Genomic DNA, 27,831 nt, shown 5'->3' with positions numbered 1-27,831 from the left:
AATGTGAGACAAAACACATTATGAAGATATTGTCATCCTGATCCATGCAAACCAGGCAGTTGTTCTCACAGGTATAGATAAAAAAACATTCCAAACAATCTTTTGTTTTAGTTTTCAATTTATTGCAGCTCAAAATTACATCATTTTATGACTATTTCTGATGTGATGCCTTGCAAAATGTTGCAAACAAACTTTAGCTGCAGATTTCGAATTATTGCAGCTCAAAATAACATCATTTTATGGCTTATTTAGATTTGATGCAATGCAATACTTATTCAGCAGGGTCCTTTCCCTGTAGGAAGAAGAAAATATGGATATTATACCATAGTGTGTCTTGTTATATTGGAGTTATTTCTGAGTTCCCGTGGAATATTTGAATCTACCTTGCCACCATCACGGCTCTTAGACCTCAGCTTGTTGACCTGAGTCTCAGCGATGTCAGCACGTTCCTCAGCCTCCTCCAGCTCATGTTGAACCTTCCTGCACTTGGACAGGTAAGAGTTGGCCTGCTCTTCCTGTTGAAACATTGTGTTGTGCATAGTGTTTTGTGATATACAGAAAATCAGTTATATTTTTTCGTTTGTTTATTTAATGGACTTACCGCTTCCTCAGCCTGCCTCTTGTAAGCCTTCACCTTCAGCTGCAGCTTGTCTACAAGATCCTGGAGTCTGGCACCATTCTTCTTATCCTCCTCAGTCTAAAGTAAAGAAAACGATTATGCATTACAATTAGAATATACTATTTTTGAATATTCAAAGATTTTTTAACACCTACCTGGTAGGTGAGTTCCTTCACCCTCCTCTCATATTTGCGGACACCCTTAACAGCATCTACTCCACGTCTCTGTTCTCCCTCAACCTCTGTTTCCAGCTCACGCACCTTAAGAAATCAAATCTATTCAGTAAATATACTTTTATTATACTGTAACTATATAGACATCCATGTGTGACAGTATCTTACTCTGGACTCCAGTTTCTGGAGCTGCTTCTTGCCACCCTTCATGGCCAGGTTCTCAGCCTCATCCAGGCGATGCTGCAGGTCTTTCACGGTGACCTCAAGGTTCTTCTTCATCCTCTCCAGGTGAGAGCTAGTATCCTGCTCTTTCTTCAGCTCCTCAGCCATCATGGCAGCCTAGAAAACCCCAGGATTTCTTGTTTCATTTTCACCAATGAGTCAAACTTTCCAATATGCAGACAATAAAATAAGAATGTACCTAATTCAGATAACTTTTAGAGAGAGGAACATTAAGAGGGAAGGGTTTCTTCGCTATTAATAAATCTGAAAAATATATAAAATATTTATGAAACCTATCAAGAATTCCATGACAAGAAAGATCCAATTAAAGCAAACTTACATCAGTGATGGCCTTCTTGGCCTTCTCTTCAGCATTCCTGGCTTCCTGAACGGTGTCGTCCACCTCACCCTGGACTTGGACCAGATCTGTCTCCAACTTCTTCTTTGTGTTCAGGAGGCTTGTATTCTAAATTAATTTACAAATAAACAATCAGTTTCTTTAGTTGTCATAATGGCATGTGTGTATATATATATATATATATATATATATATATATATCACGTAGAGTTTATTGAATTATTATTGGAGAAGTGTTCTTGTTTATTTACCTGAGAGTGCAGCAGTCCAACGCGCTCACTGGCATCAATCAGCTCTTGCTCAGCCACTTTGCGGCCTCTCTCTGTCTGCTCCAGAGCTGCCCTTAGCTCTTCAATTTCAGCCACCATGAGACCGTTCCTACGGTCTACCATGGCAGCCTGCTCCTTCAGGTCCTCACCTCCTCTGACAGCATCATCAAGATGTAGTTGGGCATCCTAATATCATAAAATAAATACGTAACTCACAATGTGGTTGTAATTCAACACAATTTGCCAATAGAGTAAGACTGCGGTTTGGCCGTACAATACAGCAGTGTTGAGATGTACCTTCAGTTGTCCCTGAACATTTCTCAGCTGCTTCTGGGCCTCAGCAGCTTGGCGGTTGGCATGGCTCAGCTGGATCTCCATCTCATTCAGATCTCCTTCCATCTTCTTCTTGATTCTCAGGGCATCATTCCTGCTCCTGACCTCAGAGTCCAGTGTGCTCTGCATGGAGTCAGTGATCCTCAGGCTGTTCCTCTTGATCTGCTCCATCTCGTCATCCTTCTCAGCCAGCTTCCTGTCAACCTCACCCTTAATCTGGTTGAGCTCCAGTTGGACACGCAGAATTTTTGACTCTTCATGCTCCAGAGTTCCCTAGGTATTGAAGCAATGATAGACTAAGTACTTGCAAGGACATATTTTAATCCAGTAAAAATCCAATGAAAAAATTATATAGGAGCATTAAAATATGTTCATTGTATTATTTTCACCTCAGCTTCCTCAAGGGCTGTCTGGATCTCAGTCTTCTCTGTCTCCACCTGCTTCTTGGACTTCTCCAGCTCATGGATGCTCTTTCCAGTCTCACCAATTTGTTCACTCAGGTCAGAAATCTCCTCTGCAGTGATTTTCATGTTAATATACATCATTTCATTTCATTCATTCTAATGGGGCTTTATTAAAGTAAAATTATTTAACTCACGTTGGAGATTCTTGTTTTCACGCTTCAGGGTCTCCAGCTGATCCAGAGCTTCTTCATAGGAGTTCTTCATCTTGAAAAGCTCAGTGCTGAGAGAACGAGCCTCTTTCTGAGTTCCTTCAAGCTCTGCCTGGCCCTCCTCATATTTCTGCTTCCACTCCGCCAGAACCTGTCCATTGTCGGTGTGAAAAATGTCTCTGGGTTTGTCATGGATCAATGCAAATGTCAGCATTCCCGAAACTCCAAAATATCCACAGCCACACACCTTATCAAAGTTCCTCTGCTTCTTGTCAAGGTTGGCAGCCAGTCCATTGGCCCTCTCCACATCAACCATGAGGTCCTCCACCTCACCCTGGAGTCTCTGTTTGGTCTTCTCCAGAGAGGCACACTTGGAGTTCACGGCCTCAATCTGTTCCTCAGCCTCTTGAAGGCGCTGGGCAAGCTTTTTCCTGTCAAAGAATAACATGGCTTAATTTGTGCGCATTCATCAAATAGTTTGTGCTCTTAAATGAAAATGAAAATATTAAATGTTTGACTCACTTGGACTCCTCAAGCTCCTCAGTGCGCTGGATAGCATCAGTTTCATACTTGCTCCTCCACTGAGCCACCTCACCGTTGGCCTTGGACATTCCACGCTGTAGCTCAGCCTTGGCCTCCTGCTCCTCCTCAAACTGCTCCCTCAGAAGATCACAGTCATGGCGGGCTGATTGCACACCATGAGCAAGAGCATTCTTTGCCTACAAAAGGTAATGACAGAATTCTCAAATTTAATTAAACTGAAAGTCCTAACTTGCAATGAAATAATGTAACTATCATCTAAATGTTTTTTGTATGATTGTATACCTTAACTTCTTCCTCAATTTGCCTCTTCAGCTCCTCGATCTGCTGAGTATAGGCCTGCTTGCCTCTGGTCAGCTGGGAGACAAGAGCTTCTTTCTCCTCAAGTTGACGACCAAATTCACCTAGTTTAAGAAAAATGTATGAATTATATCAAAATGTTAGTAACTATGACTTATGTTCGAGTGCCATTCTGTGTTTCTTTGGCCCCCAAGCTATGTGAATTTTGTTATTGCACATTCAACAATAATATAAAGAGTCCATTTGACCTGAAAATCATAAATCAAATTTACACTCGTTAAAAAATGAGGGCGGTGCCATTTAAAATTAGGAAAAATCCCTTTAAATAATATCTTCAATCAATTTTTTTTAGTTCACAAATAGTCCAGAGAAGTTATTTACTTCAGATCTCCATTGACAAACCAAAGTAAATCCATACTTGCCATTTTCTGTCAACAGCCTTGCTCTCTGAGCACCGATGTCATTTATCTGGCGACTGTTCTCATCACTCTTAGCCTTGATTTCACTCAGCTGGTCCTCCAGGGTACGGCACATCTTCTCCAAATTCCCCTGGTGTTTAATTTTTGAAAAGTTAGCAAAAGTGCTTTCCTTCTAATTAGGTTCACACTATATAGATATTAAAAAAATATTTCACCTTGGCTTTAGCAACTGTTTCCATGTTGCTGGAGAGGTCGTCAATCTCCATCTTGTACTCGCTCTTCTCCTTCTCAAGCTTCTGCTTGACACGCTGGAGGTTGTCAATCTGCTCTCCCAGCTCTGCTACACTGTCAGCCTGCTTCTTACGCAGAGCAGCAGCAGTGGCTTCATGCTGCAGGGTGGACTCCTCAAGGTCACGACGCAGCTTCTGGAACTCAGCCTCACGCTTCTTGTTCATCTCAATCTGAGCAGAAGTGGCTCCACCAGCCTCCTCAAGCCTCTCACTGATCTCTTCAAGTTCTCTGGAGAGATCAGCTCTCTGCTTCTCAACCTTGGCACGAGCAGCACGCTCAGCCTCAATCTCTTCTTCCAGCTCCTCAATACGGGCCTTAAAGGGAGTAATACCATTATTTAAACATATATATACCAAGTAGGGATATTGTTTGTCAAGTGACCGTAAACATGATATTACCTGAAGCTCCTTGATCTTCTTCTGAAGCTGAATAGCGAGGGACTGCTCATCTTCAATCTTGCTAAGAAGCTGACTGGTTTCAAAGTCCTTCCTGAAGATGGAATCGCATACAATCAATTAACTTAACCTAATACCTGTACTAATCTTTAAAATGTGTAAATCATAATGATGATCATGCTATTATCAAATTCGTCATCACATTACTTTTTGAGTTTCTCATCAGACTGCTGTTTGTCGTTCTCAAGATCCATTATGGATTCCTGAGCCAATTTCAGATCACCCTCAAGCTTTCGCTTGGCTCTCTCAAGGTCCATACGGAGCTTCTTCTCTTGCTCCAGAGAACCTTCAAGCTGCAATTTTGTAACATGTAAGTATTATAATTTATTCGTATTAATATGTTCCCAAATTGCACATTGTATGTAATCTCACATCATCCACTTGCTGTTCAAGCTTGGTCTTGGCCTTGGTCAGAGTGTTGACTTTGTCTTCCTCTGCCTGCAGGTCATCAAGAGTCTGCTGATGTGCCTCTTGGAGGGCTTTCTTCTCCTTTGACAACTTAGCAACACTCTCATCCTGAGAGGCCATCTCCTCAGTCAGGTTCTTCACCTAAACAAAACAGAAGAATAGGACAGGTGTTTTTTGTTACTTTATTATTTGTCTTTTTTGTTCATTCTTCTGACATTGCAACTTTACAAACCTTGTTCTCAGTGGCATGTTTCTCTTTCTCCACTTTGGCCAAGGTGAGTTCCAGGTCATCTATGTCCTTCTTTAGCTCAGAGCATTCATCTTCCAGTTTCCTCTTCTTGGCAGTCAGCTCAGCATTCATTTCCTCTTCATCTTCCAGTCTCTCAGTTGTCTCCTTGAGTCTGGCCTCCAGCTGGATCTTACTCTTGATGAGTCCCTCACACCTCTCTTCAGCATCATTCAGATTCTCTCCTTCCTGTCAATATTCATCCCCATATCAGTCATATCTCATGTTGTATTACATGTATCTCACTGTGTGTACATGTTATCAAAAAAGTAAATCATTGTTTCATTTACTTACAGAGGCCACTTGCAGCGAAAGATCATTCTTCTCCTGCAGGAGAGAAACCATTTTCTCCTCCAGTTCCTTCTTCTTGGCCAGGGCAGTAGCTAGGTCTTTCTTCATCTTCTCATAGTTCTCCTTCATCGCAGAGAGCTCCTTTTCAGTTTCAGCACTCTTCAGAAGAGGCTTGATCTTGTAGTACACTTTCATCCATGGCCAGGTTTTGACATTCATGAATGAGCGGATGTTGTACTGAATTGTATAAACAGCCTCTCTGTAAAAAAAGAACCATTATATTAAATATTGCTTTTCAGTATCGTACCAAACTTTAAAACATAAATATGTGTTAGAAATATTCCAAACATGCCTTCTTTCCATCATCTTCTTGAACTCCTTCCTCATTTGGAAACCACGGCAGAGAGCCTGAATCATTCCAACCAGAGTTGCAAGCTTCTCATCTCGCATCTCCTCAAGAGTACCCAGAAGACCGGCTTTGAAGAACACCTTTGAATTGGTTTTGGAAATTCATTATTATCATCTCATAATAATCAAGGACATACCACAACTATTAGTATTATTCATAAGGAAGAACACATACCTTGGTGTGTCCAAATTTGTACTCTTCATGATTGACATCAATTGACCCAAGCAGTTTCTCTGAAGCTTTCTTGTTGTCAATGAACTGGCCCTCAGGGATTACACTGGCATTCAGTACTTTGTACCTGTCAAAGTGGGTTGAGGTTGATTGTATTATTCAGATGTATTCCTTAAGGTTTATTTCAAGTGGTTCATTGTTAAATGAGCACATACCTCTGCTTGAAGTCAGCATAGAGGATTCTGCTGGGGAAGCCCTTTCTGCAGATTCTGATTCCCTCAAGTACACCATTACACCTCAGCTGGTGGATAACCAGGAAGTTCTCCATCAGACCTTTGAGAAGTTACCACTCTGATTATTAAAACAGATTATCATAAAACCTGAAAAAAAACATACGGAGAACTGAATTGGATTCTACCTGGAGTCTTTGACTCATTGGGAATCAGGCAACGCACAAAGTGAGGGTGGGTGCTCCTCAAGTTTGTCATCAGTTTGCCCAAGTTCTCCTATAGATGTTAAATATACATTTAAATGAAATGTTACCGGGGAAATCTTTTGTCCAAAGATTTTAAGGTTGTCCAAAATTCTCACCCTGAACTGTGAAGACACAGTCTGCATTGAACCACCCTTCTTCTTTCCTCCTTTCTTGGTACTATCTATGAATTAAATATTGATCAACACATTGAATGAAAACACCCATTTCAACATGCATCTTACAAATGGTAACAGGCATGGTTTAATAGTTGAGGACAAACAAGTTTAAATGTCTATGTCATAGATATTATATTATGAGTTGCATTGAAATATGAATAAACGGTCCTGTTTCCTATTGTGCGGATGTAAGACCTAATATAGGAATTTTACCTTCGGAAGCTACAGGTGGGTACAGGACAGGCAGCAGTTTCACTCCAGATTTCTGGTATAGTTGAACAACAGAGTCATTCAGAGGATCCTTGTTCTTGTCCAGCCAGCCAGTGATGTTGTAGTCCACAGTACCAGCATAGTGCACCAGGGAGAAGTGGGCCTCAGCCTTGCCCTTTGCAGGCTTGGGCTTCTCAAATGCCTTGGTCTTGCCAAGATGCTGGTCATACAGCTTTGCCTTGAAGGTAACGTCTGAGGCCTTGGGGAACATGCACTCCTCTTCAAGGATGGAGAAGATGCCCATTGGCTTAAGAGAAAAAGGATTGATGAAACATAAGTAAAAGTAACTTTTCAGGCAAACAAACAAAGAATGAAGATATAGTTATCAAGTCACCTTCTCAATAAGCTCAATGCAGGCAGCCAAGTCCATGCCGAAGTCAATGAACTCCCAGATAATCCCCTCCTTCTTGTACTCCTCTTGCTCCAAGACAAACATGTGGTGGTTGAAGAACTGTTGCAGTTTCTCATTGGTGAAGTTGATGCAGAGCTGCTCCATGCTGTTGTACTAATATGGAATGTGAGTTTAGACAACGTTCAGCCACTACAACATGGCTCTGTCCTACATTTTTCAATTACTTACATCAAAGATCTCAAATCCAGCAATGTCCAGCACACCAATATAGGATGATCTTGCTTGCTTGGTGTCCAGCATCGTGTTGATACGGATGACCATCCAAAGGAACATCCTCTCATAGATAGACTTGGCCAGGGCACTCACTGAGTTCAGCACCTATAGTCATTTAGATTAGAAAAACTTTATTTATCCCAAAATGGAAAATTTCGTAATTAATTTACCATTACTATTATACGAAATACAGGGTCAACTTTTTATTGAGGAAAGATTATAATTCCCTCTTGACAAATTATTCAAGGTTTTGAACCTGAAATACTAAATTACTGTTAATTATTCCTTAATCATTTGCTTACCTGAGGTACAGTCTGTCCCTTGGTGACATATTCATTTCCGACCTTCACTCTTGGGTAGCACAAACCTTTCAGCATGTCAGCAGAATTCAGACCCAGCAGATAGGCGACTTTGTCAGCATCTGAGAGTTCATATGAAAACATGCTGTACATTCATGAGATCCTTCAGAACATGCGAAAAACCTGTTAATAAGGGATTATTAATAAACCTCTTGAAACATAGCACTTTCAACTAACCCTCTGTGCCTTCTGGCTCAGCCTGCTCCTCACGCTGCTTCTGCTTGAACTTCATGTTACCGTGGTGAAGCACAGCACCAGTAAGCTTATAGATGCCCACCTTGTCCTCATTAGTGAAGCCCAAAATATCAATAGCAGTCTGTATGGAAAATAAGTATGATGCTTATGACATGTTATCACTTTCATATACAGTATGTCCTCCTAGAAAATGTAATAAAAAGACTACATTCACTGACATCAGTAGCATCCAGCTCCTCTTTGTCATCAATGCTGGCCACAGTGATCTGACCCATGCTGCACGTGGGGAAGTCGTAGGGGTTGGTGGTGATGAGGGTCATTTCTGAGGGATTAAACAAATGTCATTTCCTGCCCTTATTTTATTCAAATTAATTTCTCACCTGTTTTTTGCAAGCTAACAGATACCTTTTGAATCAAAGATTGAAATCCTTGCTTCGCACTTGCATGTGTTCAAACTTTCCCCTTAAATAGCTGAACTTCAGTAGGACTATTTTTTTTTCCTATGTCTAACTATTACACAAGCTCACCAATGATCTCAGGTTTGTGGTTGGTCATCATCTGGTAGAAGATGTGATAGCCTCTCTCAGCAGGAAGCTGGAATGTCACTCTGGACTTCTCCAGCAGATCTATAAGGTCCATTCATGAATCAAAACCTATGCTACCAATAATGAGAATTTATTCATTGGTATTTGGTTACTAGATACTTACAAGTCTCAATGTCAGCACTGGACAGTTTACCAGAGGTCCCAAAATGGATTCGGATGAATTTACCCTGTTTGGGAAAGCATTATTCATAACTTGTTTAAAGATCCAGTATTTCATTGTGGTTGGTATGGTATGATGATGAAATTATCAAGAAGTCTTTACTTACAAAACGAGAGGAGTTGTCATTTCTCACAGTCTTGGCATTACCGTAGGCCTCCAGCAGGGGATTGGCTGCAATGATCTGGTCCTCCAGTGACCCCTATGATAAACATTACAAAGTGCTTAATATCAATAATAAGGATTTCATTATCTCTAATTATTTTATTTTTAAACATACCTGTATCTTTCCAGCCCCTATGTCCTTCTTCTTGTCCCCACCCACTGAGATGGTCGCAAAGTACTGGATGACACGCTTGGTGTTCACTGTCTTTCCAGCACCGGATTCTCCACTATAGATAGCAACAATACATTAAGTGGTTGCACATAATTTTTTTATATTTCATATTATATCATGACTGTAACCATTATAAAACGTACGTGATCAAGACAGACTGGTTTTCCCTATCTAGAAAGGAAATATGAAAGAAATACTTATGTTAAAATAGTTTAACATGAGTAGCAAATCTCTTTGCTGAACACTGATAAAGTATATATCAACTTGGCTTGTAGGCCTACATACCAGTGAGCATGAACTGATAAGCATTGTCAGAGACAGAGAAGATGTGAGGTGGAGCCTCCATACGCTTTTTGCCTCTGTATGCACAAACAACATGCTGGTCGTACACTGGGAGCCACTTGTAGGGGTTTACAGTGGCGCAGAACAGGCCAGAGTAGGTCTGAAATAGAAAACAGTTATAATGAAATTGACTAATTTACTAATATTTAAGATGGGATCCGAAATATATTGTACCTTACTATGTCCTTTACTCAAAACACATCTTACGTAGATCATCCATGCTGCATAACGCTCTTTGAGGTTATACAACACAGAGGCTTCATTGAGATGGGTCATCATGGCCATGTCCTCAATCTTGTCGTACTTGGGAGGATTCATGGGTGTGACATCATCATCTTTGACTGTCTTTTCCTGAAAGGGAAACCAATTTTTAGAATTTGCTCCCCTGTTACTATCGCTGCCCTTGAATCAATGAACTGCAGCCTACCTCCTCTGTATCATGAACTTTGACGGTGACTTTGCCACCCTCCTTCTTCAGGATTGTACACTTGAGGTAAAGTTCCTTCACATCAGTCACATATGCAGCACTCTTGGCATCGAAGGGCTTGCTCTGGGCCTCAAGCCTCTCCTTCTCTGGCTTCCGGAGGTAAATGGCAGCCTGGCCGTAAACGGCCATCTCTGCGTCCGTACTCATGATGGAGGCTTATTTCATGCAAAACATATACAGATTTTTCATCACCTGTTTTAAAATTAATTGTAGACGATGAGAATGTTTTGTGTTAAATATCCCTTACCCCTTTCTTCCACTCAACCAAAGATAGTTTAGATTAAATAAAATGTCATGCTTTTTTTCACCCACAATGCCATGGAAATAACCAGCATAATCTGAACATAAACCCAGAAAAAATTAGGAATAAATCTGAACCTATGACTAATGCATCCATCTCGATAGTAAGTGTTGGATATGGCTAACCTCATGTTAAATTACAACACCAACACTTTGAAAAGACAAAGAAAAAGAAAGCCACTCTATACCATGAGCTTTTCTAAGGGTGATGGATGAATGATCAGTGAGACTTACCACCAGTTGTAACTTCTTCTTCAAATGTCTCAATCCCTTCCTGGGCCTTCTTATATAGAGGATTGTGTGCATGGCATACGCTGAATATGGCCATGCCATTGAAATCTATTCTGATTTACATTTGACAGTTCATTGGAACTTCTCCAGGTACATGCCAACCTCTATTTTTTTTATGTATGGATAATAAAAAAGTGCTTTTTAGTACTGTGTGTCATCCAATATTTACATTTTCATGAAGCCAAGACCAATTGTCTTCTTTGGGATATTGTAAAAAATAAACACAAAGACGACAATAGTTTCCCTATTCTTTAACCATAACCGTGGCAACAGCGGAGGACGGTTTAACAGAAGGGCAAGGTTAAAAATAATCTATAAATAAAAACGTCTGTGGCATGTACATTGTCATTGCCGGAATAGGCAGACGGTTTGAAATACTTTGGAGTTTTATGACATCATACCAAGCCATCTTCAACCAGAAACTTGTGACCATGACCTTTCAGAGGGGCTTATATCACACACACACACACACACACACACACACACACACACACACACACACACACACACACACACACACACACACACACACACACACACACACACACACACACACACACACAAATTTGTATTAATCAAGTCAATGATACTAGATTAACAGTTTTGCAGAACGTTGTGAATCACACTGCAGCAATGAATCATGATTGAATACAGAGTATATTCAAAATGGCTGTTGGTTAGCTAATGTTTAGCAACTACTCTCTGAATCTTATAAAGTATTTCCCTCTTATTTCCCCCACACACTACACTTTGTTAATTTTCTCAAAATCCAAAGCCTGTGCGTAACTGAACAAATTATCCAAAATATTACTATATTTACCTGTGTTTAATATTGGTTCAGAAAAACAAGGAAGAAACAATAACTGCCGGAACATGCAATGGCATGTCTGTTGGTCAGTGAAGATTCTCTAGAGCCAAGCAATGCCCTTCACACTGACATGTCTATTTGTCAGTTAAGATCTCTAGACCGAAACAATGCCCTTCACAGTAACATGTCTGTTGGTCAGTGAAGATTCTCTAGACCCCAGCAATGCCCTTCAAACTGACATGTCGGTTGGTCAGTGAAAATTCTATAGACCCAAGCAATGCCCTTCAAACTGACATGCCTGTTGATCAGTGAAGGTTGAATATGCCGAGGCTACGCCCTTCAAACGGTGGATTGACATTCAAATTGCAATAGTATTATTAATGTTTGAAAACAATAAATAAATATACCCTCAACAGCAATCTATCAAAATAGCCTAAACAAATACGACTCGTTCCAATTTCAAAGGGACCACAACTTCCTGACATATGTTCCATACACACAACAGTCCAAATCCTGCCAGATAAATGGAAAAATGGGTTTTTCGAGTGATGAAATCTTGGGGGAGGAGTGCAGATGTGGCCATTTCAATAAGGGCGCATCATAGGCAGTTTTGAGAGTATTCTAAATCTAAATCTAAATCTAAAAAGTACTGGAAGTGCAATACATTGGCCACTCCGCCAAAGGGCCATCGGACGTTATAGCCTGATATAGCAAACAACAATGTCAATGCCACACCAGTGAGCGTGGTGTTAGATAGCTTGGCTGGGGGGGCTTTTGATATTTTGTGTCCCCAGCTATTCATTTGCATCACACTTTGCTATGCCGTGCTTGACAGGCTGTATTTCTTGCAGGGCAATGGGTTTTATGTGTGCCACATTATACAAACTCAAACAGAAAGTTAACAAAGTACTTTTGTGAACAAACATTATTGTAAGCATTGTTTGTTTTATCAAATTATTATTTATTGAAAAATTAACAGTTTAATATATAATATTTCATTGTTGCATAGACAACACTTGAATAACCCTCTCAACAGCCACCTACTTTTTTATTCTCACGAAAATATACATATTGAAGTGCTCTTTCAGATTGCTTAGCCCTCAAATACGCTCAATGAAGAAAGGCCAACATCCCTCCGCAACCTCAAGTAACAAAAACAACTCAAATGTATTGATTAGCCACAAATGCATAATCAACAGCAACCAATCCAGCAACATTTAATGTTTGACTGAATCAAAGATAATGGTTAAGTAGCTACAAAAGAGCTATACATTATTTATTTAATTTGAAGTGTGGTCTTCATCAAGGATTACGAGAATATTATCAAATAGAACTCTGACAACTGCGTTCAACACTGGCTAAACTGAATAATTTGAAAGCCTTAATGAAAACAGCTACTAATATTATCAAACAAAAGGTTAAGTCCAAAGTAATTTCCAATGGGGCTTGGCCCCCAAGGCCAGCAACCAAATGTGTGTCTGTTGAAAACCCTGCGGCTGCAAGTCACGCACATGAGAAGGGTGAGAAGGGTAACCATTGACAGCTAATCTGATGAGGCAATGTGTTCCTCTGAGCCTTGTGATATAGAGGACTCCTGAAGACGACTATGCTTAATTAAATGCCTGTCATTGACATAGTGGGCTGCGATTGTTTCAACTGCAATGAGACTAGAATATAACTTGACTTCACTTGTGCTTTTTTATGGTTGGTTAATGAAGACGTTGTGGTTGGCGCTTCTAGACGGTTATTCCGGGACTCACAGGTAATCTTAATCTAAAACTCTAAAAATAACTAAAACTTTCTCGGAGATGGTTTGTCTTGAAATCAATGATCAAAATAAATCAATTATGCAATATTTTTCAGTGGTATCACTTTAGAACAAATTATCACCCTTATGCTTTATTCATTATGTTGATATAGTTATATGTAGCGAATTTAACCCTAATGATGGAAGTGGTGTATTTGTTGCACCTGGTGTAACAACCCCCCCCCCACCCCCTTGCTTTTGTCCTATCAAAAAATGCTGTGATATTACAGATTAATTTGTGCCTTGTCATGACTCTTAAGGATTGAAGAATACTGATAGCCAAGATACAGTTGGCAAACACACTCAATTTATTGGCCAATAACACCACCACCATTTTGGACTTATTCAATACAAAGATCTCATTGCCTGGGTCCACTGAACATCTGATTGTCATCTCCTTGTCCTAATGATCGGATAATCCTAGCTTGATTAGCGCGGGAAAATGATTGTTGCCCATGCGCAGTGCGGTAATCGTCAGTGACAGCAGTTTCACCGGATTCATGTGGCTATCAAGATCATTCATTAGCAAAGGTATAACTATCATTAGCATAGTGAGTAGTCTACATAAAAATCGCAACCGAGGAAGTATGTCCCCACATTGATGGACACATTCGGTAATGTTAACTGACTTAATGACAAGTTAGCCGGTAGTAGATGTAATCCTTCAGAGAGCTATTTTACCAGAATGGAAGACTACTCCTTCAAGGGGTCGGATCCGGTTTATGTGATTGCATACAAATACAAAAAGCAGCGGGAAGAAAGCCAAGAAAAACGATGATTTGAATGAGAGAACAAAGCCTCGAAAAATACTGGTGAGCAAAATGTGAGCGGTTGAACTATAAAAACAAAACAAGTCAATCGAAACGCAATTGACGAGTGATCGAATTAACATAATGAGCGTGTGATTACTGAGTGTAGAAAAGTAGGCTACTATCAGCTGAATGAGTGATGGATTTCTGGTTCATCTCGCATTAACGATTTTCTATGTATTTAATGTTTTGATAAGGTTGTAACTTATCTTGTTTCTATGGATTTCCACTATACTTTTTTGTGTGAGTGTACAAGGTTATGTCTATTAAGAAAAATGTATTGCTTGTGGACGGCCCAGGTGTGACATGCCACCATTAGCCTACATCTAAGGGGGCACAGAATACTGTGGCGAGCAGCACGTGAAGGATGAGACGGGAGCCCAGGTTCAACCAATTATGCAGTCCGCGTCCCATACACCGCACGACTACGGACTGCCTTTATTCGTCTCAAAACGTGGAAAATAGCGCAACCAATAAACGTCATTCTCGGTGACGGTGGCGGCAACGATGCACACAACATGTTAACACTCAACAACACACAACTAACTAACTACCCCAACCCATTAACCCCATTCCACCCAGCAACCACGCTGTCCCCGAAAGGGATCAAACCTCCAGGATAAATGAACCCCCCAGAATCCCTTGCGCATCTGAATGAGCGTCTGCACCTTTGGTCGCCACAATACTTTATGCATCACATTTCTGAAGGGACCTTATTTTATGTCTTCACTCCTTCATGCCTGCTTCCGCATCATCAGTCTGAAATAGGTTTTGATAAATATTTTGATTGATTGTATACTTTGTCGGCCAAGAGACCCGCCACTAATAAGCCTTCTAGGCGACAATGAGGGGTCACCGTCAGACTATATGAGGGGTCAGGCCATTTTAGAAAGCAAACAGTTAAATTTGCTTTTAGATATCACTATATCTGTTTATAAAATAGTAATTTTAATTAGAGGAATTATTTGATCATTTTGGTTCATTGTTGAAAAATGTAGTGAAGCAAAAGGAGTAAAACAAAAACAAATCATTATTCTTCAAAGCTTTTATTGAAGATAATTGGTTATAAGGGCACAGATCTCATTACAACTTAGGGGGAACCACAAACATGGAATATTAAAATACATATTAAATATATATTAAATCTATATTTATAATATATATTAAATATATATTTTCAACTTCATAATTTATTTGTCAATAATTCTTATTGGGGGGGGGGGAAATGTCATGTTTTTCGAAAGTTCTCCCCCCGGGATATGTGCCCATGTTTTAGTTTTTTCAAAATGAATAACGATTCAAAACTGAACTTATTCAGCAGCTTCCTTTCCCTGTTGAGAAAAAAAAATAGCAATGCTGTTACCATCTGTATTTGTTCTATTGTATTTGTGATTAAATATGAAGTTAACATGGTTGGACAGTTTACCTTGCCAGCATCCCGGCCCTTGACCCTCAGCTTGTTGACCTGAGTCTCAGCGATGTCAGCACGTTCCTCAGCCTCCTCCAGCTCATGTTGAACCTTCCTGCACTTGGACAGGTAAGAGTTGGCCTGCTCCTCCTGTAGGAACATTTGTATTGTGTTAGTTTGAATAGGATGTACTTATAATTGATGCAATAACCTGATGTGTAGTTTCAACTTACCGCTTCCTCCGACTGCCTCTTGTAAGCCTTCACCTTCAGCTGTAGCTTATCGACAAGATCCTGGAGTCTGGCACCATTCTTCTTATCCTCCTCAGTCTAAAGTGATGAAAATGGTAATGCCTTGAAATTCAACCATAATATTTTCTGATATTCATTAATTTGAATATTATTTTCAATGTAAGCATGGTAAACCTGGTAGGTGAGTTCCTTCACTCTCCTCTCGTATTTGCGGACACCCTTAACAGCATCTGCCCCACGTCTCTGTTCACCCTCAACCTCTGTTTCCAGCTCACGCACCTTAAGAAATAAAATATATTCAATAAATGTACTCTTATTATACTGTAACTATATAGGCATCCATGTGTGACGTTATCTCACTCTGGACTCCAGTTTCTGGAGCTGCTTCTTGCCACCCTTCATGGCCAGGTTCTCAGCCTCATCCAGGCGGTGCTGCAGGTCTTTCACTGTGACCTCCAGGTTCTTCTTCATCCTCTCCAGGTGAGAGCTAGTATCTTGCTCTTTCTTCAACTCCTCAGCCATCATGGCAGCCTAATCAAAAATAAAATGTTTTAATATAGAATTCCATCAATGTAAAATCCATGAATTAACAAATAAAGCAAACCTACATCAGTGATGGCCTTCTTGGCCTTCTCTTCAGCATTCCTGGCTTCCTGGACGGTGTCGTCCACCTCACCCTGGACTTGGACCAGGTCAGTCTCAAGCTTCTTCTTTGTGTTCAAGAGGCTTGTATTCTGAAATAAATGTCAATGTTTGCAAGCAATTATGATGTACAATAATCTTGCTAAATATTTTGGGACACCTTTCTTGGAAGATTCTTGTTGTTTTCTTACCTGAGAGTGCAGCAGTCCAACACGCTCGCTAGCATCAATCAGCTCTTGCTCAGCCACTTTGCGGCCTCTCTCTGTCTGTTCCAGAGCTGCCCTCAGCTCCTCAATTTCAGCCATCATGAGACCGTTCCTACGGTCCACCATGGCGGCCTGCTCCTTCAGGTCTTCCCCTGCCCTGACAGCATCATCAAGATGCAATTGGGCATCCTAATATTCACATGAAAACCCAACAGAGGAGGTCACAACAGGATATAAAAGCAACTATATTTTATATTTGCTGATATTTTTTTTTGTTATACCTTCAGTTGTCCCTGAACATTCCTCAACTGCTTCTGGGCCTCAGCTGCCTGGCGGTTGGCATGACTAAGCTGGATCTCCATCTCATTCAGGTCTCCCTCCATCTTCTTCTTGATTCTCAGGGCATCATTCCTGCTCCTGACCTCAGAGTCCAGCGTGCTCTGCATGGAGTCAGTGATCCTCAGGCTGTTCCTCTTGATCTGCTCCATCTCTTCATCCTTCTCAGCCAGCTTCCTGTCAACCTCACCCTTAATCTGATTGAGCTCCAGTTGAACACGCAGAATTTTGGATTCCTCATGCTCCAGAGTACCCTTAATTGTAAAACAATGTTAGTATATTTAATTTAAAGGAGATATTCTATTTCTCGAAGAAAAAATTATAGCTGTATTATTAAATTATCATCACCTCAGCTTCCTCAAGAGCTGTCTGGATCTCACACTTCTCAGTCTCCGTCTGCTTCTTGGACTTCTCAAGCTCATGGATGCTCTTTCCATTCTCACCAATTTGTTCAGTTAGGTCAGAAATCTCCTCTGTGGAGAGGGTTAAACATACATATTGTTACCAATTCCTTTCAAGCTATATGTGTAGTAAACGTAGAAAATTTTCAAGCCAAAATTAACAATGAGACTCACGTTGCAGATTCTTGTTTTCCCGCTTCAGTGTCTCCAGCTGATCCAGAGCTTCTTCATAGGAGTTCTTCATCTTGAAAAGCTCAGTGCTGAGAGAACGAGCCTCTTTCTGTGTTCCTTCGAGCTCTGCCTGGCCCTCCTCATATTTCTGCTTCCAGTCAGCCAAAACCTGCACAATATTATTAATAAAGTGGTACATGTTAATCACTTGAAGAATAATCAAAGGATAATACAATTTAAAAGGCCATCTCAATGAATGACAACACACCTTGTCAAAGTTCCTCTGCTTCTTGTCAAGGTTGGCTGCCAGTCCGTTGGCCCTCTCCACATCAATCATGAGATCCTCCACCTCACCCTGGAGTCTCTGTTTGGTCTTCTCCAGTGAGGCACACTTTGAGTTCACAGCCTCAATCTGTTCCTCAGCCTCCTGAAGGCGCTGGGCAAGCTTTTTCCTGTTAGAGTACCACATGGTTTAATTTGTGGACATTCATAAAATAGAATGTGTACTTTAGATAAGATATTAAGTATTTGACCTACTTGGACTCCTCCAGCTCCTCAGTGCGCTGGATAGCATCAGTTTCATACTTGCTCCTCCACTGAGCCACCTCACCGTTGGCCTTGGACATTCCACGCTGCAGCTCAGCCTTGGCCTCCTGCTCCTCCTCAAACTGCTCCCTCAGAAGGTCACAGTCATGGCGGGCTGATTGCACACCATGAGCAAGAGCATTCTTGGCCTGCAAAAGGTAATTGACTCATTTAATTAACTCAGTTAAATATACAAAAAAGTAGAACCTGCAATGACATAATGGATCCATGGAAAAAAATTAAACAATTATTTGAATTATTTGAATGATTTCATACCTTGACTTCCTCCTCATTTTGCCTCTTCAGCTCCTCAATCTGTTGAGTAAATGCCTGCTTGCCTCTGGTGAGCTGGGATACAAGACCCTCTTTCTCCTCAAGCTGACGACCAAATTCACCTAGGATACGAAATAAATTGTTATCTATAAAATATAGCAATACCACATTATTCCATATACATGAATCAGGTTAGTCTGCATTTGTTTGAGATTAGTGTTACGGTTATATTGGGTGATTGTTAGGGTTATTCAAATATGCAGCATTGTTTTTAGTTAATTGTGAACACTAACCATTCTCTGTCAAAAGCCTTGCTCTCTGAGCACTGATGTCATTTATCTGGCGACTGTTCTCATCACTCTTGGCCTTGATTTCACTCAGCTGGTCCTCCAGGGTACGGCACATCTTCTCCAGATTTCCCTGGTTATACAACGTTTTAGTTTTTGGCACTAGTGGTTGCTTATAGTGGTAGATTATGCAGTATTAATTGTAACTATTTCGTTTTTTATTTGAAAAATATTTCACCTTGGCCTTAGCAACTGCTTCCATGTTGCTGGAGAGGTCGTCAATCTCCATCTTGTACTCGCTCTTCTCTTTCTCAAGCTTCTGCTTGACACGCTGGAGGTTGTCAATCTGCTCTCCCAGCTCTGCTACACTGTCAGCCTGCTTCTTACGCAGAGCAGCAGCAGTGGCTTCATGCTGCAGGGTGGACTCCTCAAGGTCACGACGCAGCTTCTGGAACTCAGCCTCACGCTTCTTGTTCATCTCAATCTGAGCAGAAGTGGCTCCACCAGCCTCCTCAAGCCTCTCACTGATCTCCTCAAGTTCTCTGGAGAGATCAGCTCTCTGCTTCTCAACCTTGGCACGAGCAGCACGCTCAGCCTCAATCTCTTCCTCCAGCTCTTCAATACGTGCCTAATGAGTAAGGAATGCATACAATTTTGTACGAATGTAATATTATTTAAGTAACATTGATGTGGGATTGTCATATAAATTGCTTACTTGTAGCTCCTTGATTTTCTTCTGAAGCTGAGCACCGAGGGACTGCTCATCCTCAATCTTGCTAAGAAGTTGACTGGTCTCAAAGTCTTTTCTGATGATGAAACAATACAACACAACTTAATAATATTGTATGAATCTTTCTAAAAATAAGCAGAATTTTGTTTAATCACATTACTTTTTGAGTTTCTCATCAGACTGCTGTTTGTCGTTCTCAAGATCCATTATGGATTCCTGAGCCAATTTCAGGTCACCCTCAAGCTTACGCTTGGCGCGCTCAAGGTCCATACGGAGCTTTTTCTCTTGCTCCAGAGACCCTTCAAGCTGCAATTAAAGAATACATATTATTAAATTGCATTTCAGATTTTTTTATATGTTTTTTCTAATGTCATAAAAAATGTAACCTCACATCATCCACTTGCTGTTCAAGCTTGGTCTTAGCCTTGGTTAGAGAATTGACTTTGTCTTCCTCTGCCTGTAGGTCATCAAGAGTCTGCTGATGTGCCTCTTGGAGGGCTTTCTTTTCCTTTGACAGCTTAGCAACACTCTCGTCTTGAGAGGCCATCTCCTCAGTTAGGTTCTTCACCTAAACAAAACAAAATAACATGTTATACTTGCTAATTTGTAATGTGGTAGCTTCTGTGGTTATTATTTTGTTCACGTGCTGACAATCTTGACAAACCTTGTTCTCAGTGGCATGCTTCTCCTTCTCCACTTTGGCCAAGGTGAGTTCCAGGTCATCAATGTCCTTCTTGAGCTCAGAGCACTCATCCTCCAGTTTCCTCTTCTTGGCAGTCAGCTCAGCATTCATTTCCTCCTCATCCTCCAGCCTTTCAGTTGTCTCTTTGAGTCTGGCCTCCAGCTGGATCTTACTCTTGATGAGTCCCTCACACCTCTCTTCCGCATCATTCAGATTGTCCCCTTCCTGTTTACAATGTGTCGTCATACCAGTCATATCACATGTCATTTCACATGTATCTCAATTTGTGTACTTGTTCACACAAACAAATGTTTACTTACAGAGGCCACTTGCAGCGAAAGGTCATTTTTCTCCTGCAGGAGGGAAACCATCTTCTCCTCAAGTTCCTTCTTCTTGGCCAGGGCAGTAGCCAGGTCTGTTTTCATCTTGTCATAGTTCTCCTTCATCTGAGAAAGCTCCTTCTCAGTTTCAGCAGTCTTCAGAAGAGGCTTGATCTTGTAGTAAACCTTCATCCATGGCCAGTGTTTGACATTCATGAATGAGCGGATGTTGTACTGAATAGTGTAAACAGCTTCCCTGTGGCAAAAAGTGCAGTACATTTAATGCACAGTTATTGAATGACAAAATAGGCATACAGTATCTTCTTTTGAATCAAAACATACCTTGTCTCAAGCATCTTCACATACTCCTTCCTCATGAGGAAAGCACGACAGAGAGCCTGGATCATTCCGACCAAAGACGCCAGCTTCTCATCTCGCAACTCCTCAAGAGTACCCAGAAGACCAGCTTTGAAGAACACCTTAAGGTAAGAAAAACATAGAGTCAGATTGTAACTTCCAATCATGTACAAACATACTTTTGACACCATTAAACATACCTTGGTGTGTCCAAATTTGTACTCATCATGAGGCACATCAATGGATCCAAGCAGTTTCTCAGAAGCCTTCTTGTTGTCAATGAACTGTCCCTCAGGAATGACACTGGCATTCAGTACTTTGTATCTGTAGGAGTGCAATGTGAAGGGTTTAAAATAAAAGTTAATGTATAAAAGTTATATATATCTGAGGTTTTAATTAAAAAATTGTGACAATATAATCGTGCAGTCAATGAGGACAAACCTCTGCTTGAAGTCAGCATAGAGGATTCTGCTGGGGAAGCCCTTTCTGCAGATTCTGATGCCCTCCAGTACACCGTTACACCTCAGCTGGTGGATAACCAGGAAGTTCTCCATCATTCCTGTGAAATGTTACAGATTTCTGTCTTTCAAAAGATGACAATCATTTGACTATATCATACTCCAAAACAATCCCAATGTAGAGAGTATTTGAAATAATATTACCTGGGACTTTTGACTCATTTGGAATGAGACAACGCACAAAGTGAGGATGTGTGCTCCTCAAATTGGTCATCAGCTTACCCAAATTCTCCTGTTAACGTGAGATACATATATTTAATTTAAAGCAACTACAAATAAATATATTTCACTTATGAACTTCAGTTTTCCCCAAATGCTTACCCTGAACTGTGAAGACACAGTCTGCATGGAACCACCCTTCTTTTTGCCACCTTTTTTGGCGCCACCGCCAGCCTCTAAAATATCATGTGAACATGAAATTAGAGTAACTAAATAGTAAAGTAATATTTACAAAGTCTTAATACTTGAGACCTCAAATTGATATTGTACCTTCAGCAGAAACAGCTGGATACAGGACAGGCAGCAGTTTGTTTGAGGATTTCTGGTAGAGCTGAATGACAGAATCGTTCAGGGGATCCTTGTTCTTGTCCAGCCAGCCCGCGACGTTGTAGGCCACGGTACCAGCATAATGCACCATGGCGAAATCAGCGTCAACCTTTCCCTTCCCCGGCTTGGGCTTCTCAAATGCTTTGTTTTTGCCAAGATGCTGTTCATACAGCTTGTTCTTGAAGGAAGTGTCTGAGGCTTTGGGGAACATGCACTCCTCTTCAAGGATGGAGAAGATTCCCATTGGCTGTTTAGAAAGAAATATTATGGGACATTGTGAAAAGATACTTTTGAATCACAGAAAATTTATATTTTGTCATACAAGTCAAGTTTACCTTCTCAATAAGCTCAATGCAGGCAGCCAAGTCCATGCCGAAGTCAATGAACTCCCAGATGATGCCCTCCTTCTTGTACTCCTCTTGCTCAAGGACGAACATGTGGTGGTTGAAGAACTGTTGCAGTTTCTCATTGGTGAAGTTGATGCACAGCTGCTCCATACTGTTATACTGATAGAGAACATTAGTTTAGCGAATGTTCATCAACTGTGACACTGCTTTGCCTTTAAGTCAGCAAAACTATTATTATAAGAAATGCAATCTTACATCAAAGATCTCAAAACCAGCGATGTCCAGCACACCAATGTAGGATGATCTTGGCTGTTTGGTATCCAGCATCTGGTTGATACGGATGACCATCCACAAGAACATCCTCTCATAGATAGACTTGCCCAGGGCACTCACTGAGTTGTACACCTAGAGCAGGGTGGAAGATTAGATATAATTACAAATGACTACTATTGGATTTACTTCTTGATAATTATTCCATGGTATTTCCATACCTGAGGTACTGTCTGTCCCTTAGTGACAAACTCATTTCCGACCTTCACTCTGGGGTAGCACAAACCCTTGAGCATGTCAGCAGAGTTGAGACCAAGCAGGTAGGAGATTTTGTCAGCCTCTAAATTGTTTATATGAAAGAAGAAATTAGGACAATTTTGAAAGAATTAGGGAATTTCTACACAGGGAATTTTCTGTAAATTTTGTAACTACATCTATTTACAGCAAACCTAGAATTTGAAAATGTCCGTTGGTTGTTTTAATACATTTTCATCTCACCCTCATTGCCATCAGGCTCAGCCTGCTCCTCACGCTGCTTCTGCTTGAACTTCATGTTACCGTGGTGAAGCACAGCACCAGTAAACTTGTAGATGCCCATCTTCTCCTCATTAGTGAATCCCAAAATATCAATAGCAGCCTGTAGGTGAACAAAGTACGTAATTAAACAATTATCTCAGACGTTTATATAAAGGACCGACTTTAAACACGGAGAGTTGAGAAAATTTCAATGGGAATTAGCCTTGAAACTTCAGTACGATAAGCCCTAACCCCCCCGGCCTCGGTAAGAAGTATGCAGCGCATATTAATATTCGACTGCTGCCGTACACTGACAGAGCAGAGCGCACTGAGCTCGGCCTGCAGTATTCTGAGTAGAGACAGCAAGCTGTAACAATGACTTTAAGCCCTCCTAGTTTTTTGATCAGCCTTAAGTCCCAAGCCATTATTTCGTCCCAGTCAGTCCCTGCCTGTTAAAAAGGCTACCTAAGGTAGTTGTAAACAGTGACTCACATCAGTAGCATCCAGCTCCTCTTTGTCATCAATGCTGGCCACAGTGATCTGACCCTGACTGCACATGGGGAAGTCGTAGGGGTTGGTGGTGATGAGGGTCATTTCTGGAGAAAATAAATGGATAAAAGTATGGATATTTGAAAGACTTAAATTTGTACTTGGAACAACCATTACAACCTTTAACTAAATTTGGTACTTCAAATACAGATTTAAATAAGTTAAAGGGAACCCTTTATAACAATACATCTTGAAATGACTTATTTCTCTCTGCTACACCATCTTACCAACGATCTCAGGTTTGTGGTTGGTCATCATCTGATAGAAGATGTGGTAGCCTCTCTCGGCAGGAAGCTGGAATGTCACTCGGGACTTCTCCAGCAGATCTATAAGGCCCATTCATGAATCAAAACCTATTCCACCAATATTGACAGTTTATTCATTGGTGTTTGGGTACTAGATACTTACAAGTCTCAATGTCAGCACTGGACAGTTTACCAGTTGCACCGAAATGGATTCTGATGAATTTACCCTGTTTATAAAAGTCTTATTTCAGTTTTTGTCAAAGATCAAGTATATAATTGAGTATATTTGTCATGTTAAGTTTGTACTTACGAAACGGGATGAGTTGTCATTTCTCACAGTCTTGGCATTACCGTAGGCCTCCAGCAGGGGATTGGCTGCAATAATTTGGTCCTCCAATGAGCCCTATGATGAAAGTTCCAGTATTCCTCCTCAGTTCTCAGGGCATCCCTTCATCTCTTGTGTGTTTCAAGTCTTATATTAATATATTTTTGAATATATTGTGCTGATTTTATGTTTTTTAAAACATACCTGAATTTTTCCAGCGCCTTGGTCCTTCTTCTTGTCACTACTCACTGCGATAGTAGCAAAGTACTGGATGACACGCTTGGTGTTCACCGTCTTTCCAGCACCGGATTCTCCACTGGGTATGAAAATAATGTATTTAACAATTTCAGATTCTTTGTAAGATATTTGGGAAATTCGATTTTTACTTCTGAGGTTAAATAATTTAACTGAACATCAAGAACGGATATAAACTTACGTGATCAAGACCGACTGATTCTGTCTATCTGCAAAATAAATTAATGAAAGGATTACATTTATTTAAACAATTAAAAAAAAAATGAATTCATTTACGTCTACATCATTTGCTTATACATACCAGTAAGCATGTTCTGGATGGCGTTGTCAGAGACAGAGAAGATGTGGGGTGGAGCCTCCATACGCTTCTTGCCTCTGTAGGCATTGACAACCTCCTGATCGTACACTGGGAGCCACTTGTAGGGGTTTACAGTGGCACAGAACAGACCAGAGTAGGTCTGAAGGAAATCATTTGGAGATTATCATTAATATGTGATATTGTTAAGTAATATTTAACTTCATGTAGTCTGAGAAATATCTTACGTAAATCATCCAAGCTGCATAACGCTCTTTGAGGTTATACAACACAGAGGCTTCATTGAGATGGGTCATCATGGCCATGTCCTCAATTTTGTCATACTTGGGAGGATTCATGGGTGTAACATCAGCCTCCTTCACTGTCCTCTCCTAAAACAGGAAAAAAAGAAAATGGTTATCTTTGAAACATGTGTCAAACTGTTTTCTAAAGGGCAATAAATGAACTGAGCCTACCTCCTCTGTTTCCAACAGTTTAACAGTGACTTTGCCACCCTCCTTCTTAATGATTGTACACTTCATGTACAGCTCCTTGACATCAGCCACATATGCAGCACTCTTGGCATCAAAGGGCCTGCTCTGGGACTCAAGCCTCTCCTTCTCTGGTTTACGGAGGTAAATCGCAGCCTTGCCGTAATAGGCCATCTCTGCGTCCGTACTCATGGTGGCAGCTTACTGTCAGAAAAAGACAGGAAATATTTTGATATATCTCATATGTTTTGTCCTCACATTGTTCTCATAGAGATCGGTATGGCCGACATGAAATAACTCTTACCTTGTGCTTCTTCCGATGAGAAATCTTCAAGTTCAGCCCTGAAATTGGAAGTCAAAACATTGTCAACAGTCAAGTGAGTAATCTACTTCGGAAAGTACTTTAGGAAAGTTTACCAACATTCAACGAGGAATAGTATATTTATTTGTAAACGCAGATTCATAGTCCTAAAAATCCAATCAGAAGGATGTCATGCATGTGTCATGCAACGTAATATTTTTGCTTAAAACAATCTCTAAACTTAACATCAGTATCGAGTGAGAGTCCAACTATGCATAGAATATTTGAATCATTTAGATCTGTTATATCACTCTGCATTACCCTCTAGCCTAGTTCTTTGTGAATTGTCAAATCAGGCCGTAGCCAAAAAACATAGTGTGAATTTAGTGATATGGCTATGGTAACACGACACATAACTTTTTTGAACACGTCAATCACGTCAATCACATCAATCACATCAATCACGTCAGAATGTTGTTCCACCTTCATGATTAAGAACAGTGTATAATATTGTAACTGCAGGTTTATCACATCTCTGATACCTATAAATTAAACGTTTCAAGTGAAAATCAAACATAGCATCAAAGTTTTGAATGAAAGAGAGCTTTCGCGTGACTCTGACTTACCACCAGTTGTTTCTTCCTCAACTGCCCTGCAAGCTGTTCATCCCTGTTAGGGTCCTCTTATATAGCAGACCACAGGTTAAGTACACGCTAAATATGGGCATGAGACGCAAACCCTCTTATAGATTTGGTTTTCTTTTGCTATGTGTTCTGTACAAACTATTGGGTGGATTTGCAAATAGCAAATGAACACATGCAATGAAGAACAATTAATATAATAACAGTTTTAGTGTGTTGTAAGATCAGCGTAATCTATCTAAACATTTATCCCTATAAAATATTCGATGTATGCAGTTGATTTACTGCGCAAGACACCCATGATGATCTATACATTTAATTTGTATTTTATGCTTCTTAAAATTTCTCTTTGACTCCTATTTATAAATGTCCCCTATCTTAAAGATACTTGAACACCAAGAATGACAAAATATATAAATAAGACAATAAAACGATTTTCTATTATTAAGACCATAACTGGATGCTTGCTGCTTACAACACACTGGACTTTGTGTTTCAATGGGGAAACCTGACTCTTTCTATGGGTGTAGTGTTGCAGTATGTAAATATGATTTTTGAGATTTCAAACCCATCACTATTTCTATCTCATCCAAAAGACTCACAGAAAAGTAAAGTAAACTGAGTCAAATTTAGAAGACAGGCAGTATATTTACAAATAACAGTGTAGAAACCACCACGCTTGAATTTTCATATAAATTATGTTTATTTCATTTAGACTATTTGGTTGTCTGATGTGTCTGGTCAAAAGTACATTGATATATTTGATGAAATATAATCAAACATCTAGAGCACACGTTGACTTCAACCAATCAAGCCAGTCCCTGAGGACGTAATCGTCAAGGTGGTTCATTATCAGCAAGTTTGTGAGAGATGTATTTGGATCCAGTATTCGTAAAGGATTTAAAGCTGACTCATTTTTTACAAATATAAAAAATATATTTTTATTGATACCTTTTCTTTCCATTGCTTCGGCTGAAAATAATAGTCTGTTAGATTCAATGGTTGAAAATGGTTTCCATAGCAATGGTCTATTATTCAAAGCAGAGTTATTTCTGCTATACAGAAATAACAGAAGGCTAAATTTGACAAAGCCTTGCAATCAAATAAATGTATCAAAAGTTACCATTTTACATTAAGGGTACAATAATTAACCATGAAATAACATTTGTTAATATAGATATATGCATTAACTAACAGTTAAATTCATGTTCATTAATCGTGTTCATGTTCTTCACAGAGAAACACACCAAAATCCCTGGCCTCCTACACATTACACAAGGGAACTGCAAATCAGGACTGTATTGAAGCAACGATTAATGGATAATTAATCTATTAATCGCACAGCCTCCTAGGCTTGTTTGACATGACCATGTATATTACTCTCTGTTGTTATTTTCGTTAATTAACTTTACGGATATGTGAAGCTTGTTCTGGTCGTTGATTTGAATGATCGTGTCCGAGAGAGGGTTGGGCTTCTTAGTATAAAGATACGGTGTATGTGGATGTGTGGGGCTCCGTTTGAGTAGCGCCATATTCTGATGTTCATTTCCGTGTGGGGGTTTAATTTAGTATAATATATATATATATAAACGGTGTGTGGCGCCTTTCAAGTCAAGTTAAGTTCATTTATTGTCAAATGCACAACTTTACAGGCAAAGCAGTCATAGCTGGCAATGAAATTGTT

The 27,831-nt window shown here is 40.2% G+C and overlaps 2 protein-coding genes across 2 annotated transcripts; both read right to left on the bottom strand.

Moving 5' to 3' along the window:
- Positions 1-100: 100 nt before the first annotated feature.
- On the bottom strand, positions 101-10,827 carry LOC132455083 (myosin heavy chain, fast skeletal muscle-like). Its single transcript, XM_060048799.1, has 40 exons — positions 10,719-10,827; positions 10,125-10,339; positions 9,905-10,048; positions 9,641-9,797; positions 9,499-9,526; positions 9,299-9,410; positions 9,128-9,220; positions 8,965-9,028; positions 8,784-8,882; positions 8,475-8,578; positions 8,239-8,377; positions 8,005-8,123; positions 7,658-7,807; positions 7,412-7,582; positions 7,021-7,324; positions 6,748-6,812; positions 6,575-6,662; positions 6,372-6,489; positions 6,160-6,283; positions 5,925-6,065; positions 5,580-5,831; positions 5,232-5,474; positions 4,964-5,140; positions 4,739-4,884; positions 4,535-4,625; positions 4,061-4,450; positions 3,849-3,975; positions 3,412-3,530; positions 3,109-3,305; positions 2,834-3,017; positions 2,572-2,737; positions 2,363-2,487; positions 1,938-2,246; positions 1,623-1,826; positions 1,355-1,480; positions 961-1,131; positions 775-879; positions 602-697; positions 384-515; positions 101-292 (listed from the first exon to the last, which is right to left on the bottom strand). The coding sequence occupies exons 1-40, from the start codon at positions 10,810-10,812 to the stop codon at positions 272-274; spliced, it is 5,910 nt and encodes a 1,969-aa protein (XP_059904782.1). The 5' UTR covers positions 10,813-10,827; the 3' UTR covers positions 101-271.
- A 4,402-nt stretch (positions 10,828-15,229) lies between these two features.
- On the bottom strand, positions 15,230-26,190 carry LOC132455067 (myosin heavy chain, fast skeletal muscle-like). Its single transcript, XM_060048776.1, has 41 exons — positions 26,133-26,190; positions 25,510-25,547; positions 25,191-25,409; positions 24,963-25,106; positions 24,721-24,877; positions 24,601-24,628; positions 24,369-24,480; positions 24,150-24,242; positions 24,003-24,066; positions 23,822-23,920; positions 23,538-23,641; positions 23,028-23,166; positions 22,751-22,869; positions 22,515-22,664; positions 22,248-22,418; positions 21,856-22,159; positions 21,688-21,761; positions 21,511-21,598; positions 21,290-21,407; positions 21,049-21,172; positions 20,834-20,970; positions 20,492-20,747; positions 20,154-20,396; positions 19,881-20,057; positions 19,650-19,795; positions 19,475-19,565; positions 18,998-19,387; positions 18,766-18,892; positions 18,476-18,594; positions 18,152-18,348; positions 17,883-18,066; positions 17,618-17,783; positions 17,391-17,515; positions 16,988-17,296; positions 16,692-16,895; positions 16,467-16,592; positions 16,219-16,389; positions 16,033-16,137; positions 15,841-15,936; positions 15,626-15,757; positions 15,230-15,530 (listed from the first exon to the last, which is right to left on the bottom strand). Exons 3-41 carry the CDS (start codon positions 25,395-25,397, stop codon positions 15,510-15,512), a joined length of 5,817 nt encoding a protein of 1,938 aa, XP_059904759.1. The 5' UTR covers positions 25,398-25,409; positions 25,510-25,547; positions 26,133-26,190; the 3' UTR covers positions 15,230-15,509.
- Between the last annotated feature and the right edge of the window lie 1,641 nt (positions 26,191-27,831).

The sequence above is a fragment of the Gadus macrocephalus genome, chromosome 4 (assembly GCF_031168955.1).
Source record: "Gadus macrocephalus chromosome 4, ASM3116895v1".
Lineage (NCBI taxonomy): Eukaryota > Metazoa > Chordata > Actinopteri > Gadiformes > Gadidae > Gadus > Gadus macrocephalus.
Note: the sequence above shows the minus strand (reverse complement) of the source record. Positions and strands in the feature narration are given on the sequence as shown.

Coding starts and splice junctions, on each gene's coding strand:
- LOC132455083 (XM_060048799.1), bottom strand. CDS start 10,812: ATGGCCATATTCAGCGTATGCCATGCACACAATCCTCTATATAAGAAG. Junction 8,124..8,238: donor TGAGCCAGAAGGCACAGAGG/GTTAGTTGAAAG, acceptor ATGAACTCTCAG/ATGCTGACAAAGTCGCCTAT. Junction 4,626..4,738: donor TCTGATGAGAAACTCAAAAA/GTAATGTGATGA, acceptor TTCCATCTTCAG/GAAGGACTTTGAAACCAGTC.
- LOC132455067 (XM_060048776.1), bottom strand. CDS start 25,397: ATGAGTACGGACGCAGAGATGGCCTATTACGGCAAGGCTGCGATTTAC. Junction 23,167..23,537: donor AGGAGCTGGATGCTACTGAT/GTGAGTCACTGT, acceptor GTTCACCTACAG/GCTGCTATTGATATTTTGGG. Junction 18,067..18,151: donor GAGGAGCTGGAGGAGTCCAA/GTAGGTCAAATA, acceptor GTACTCTAACAG/GAAAAAGCTTGCCCAGCGCC.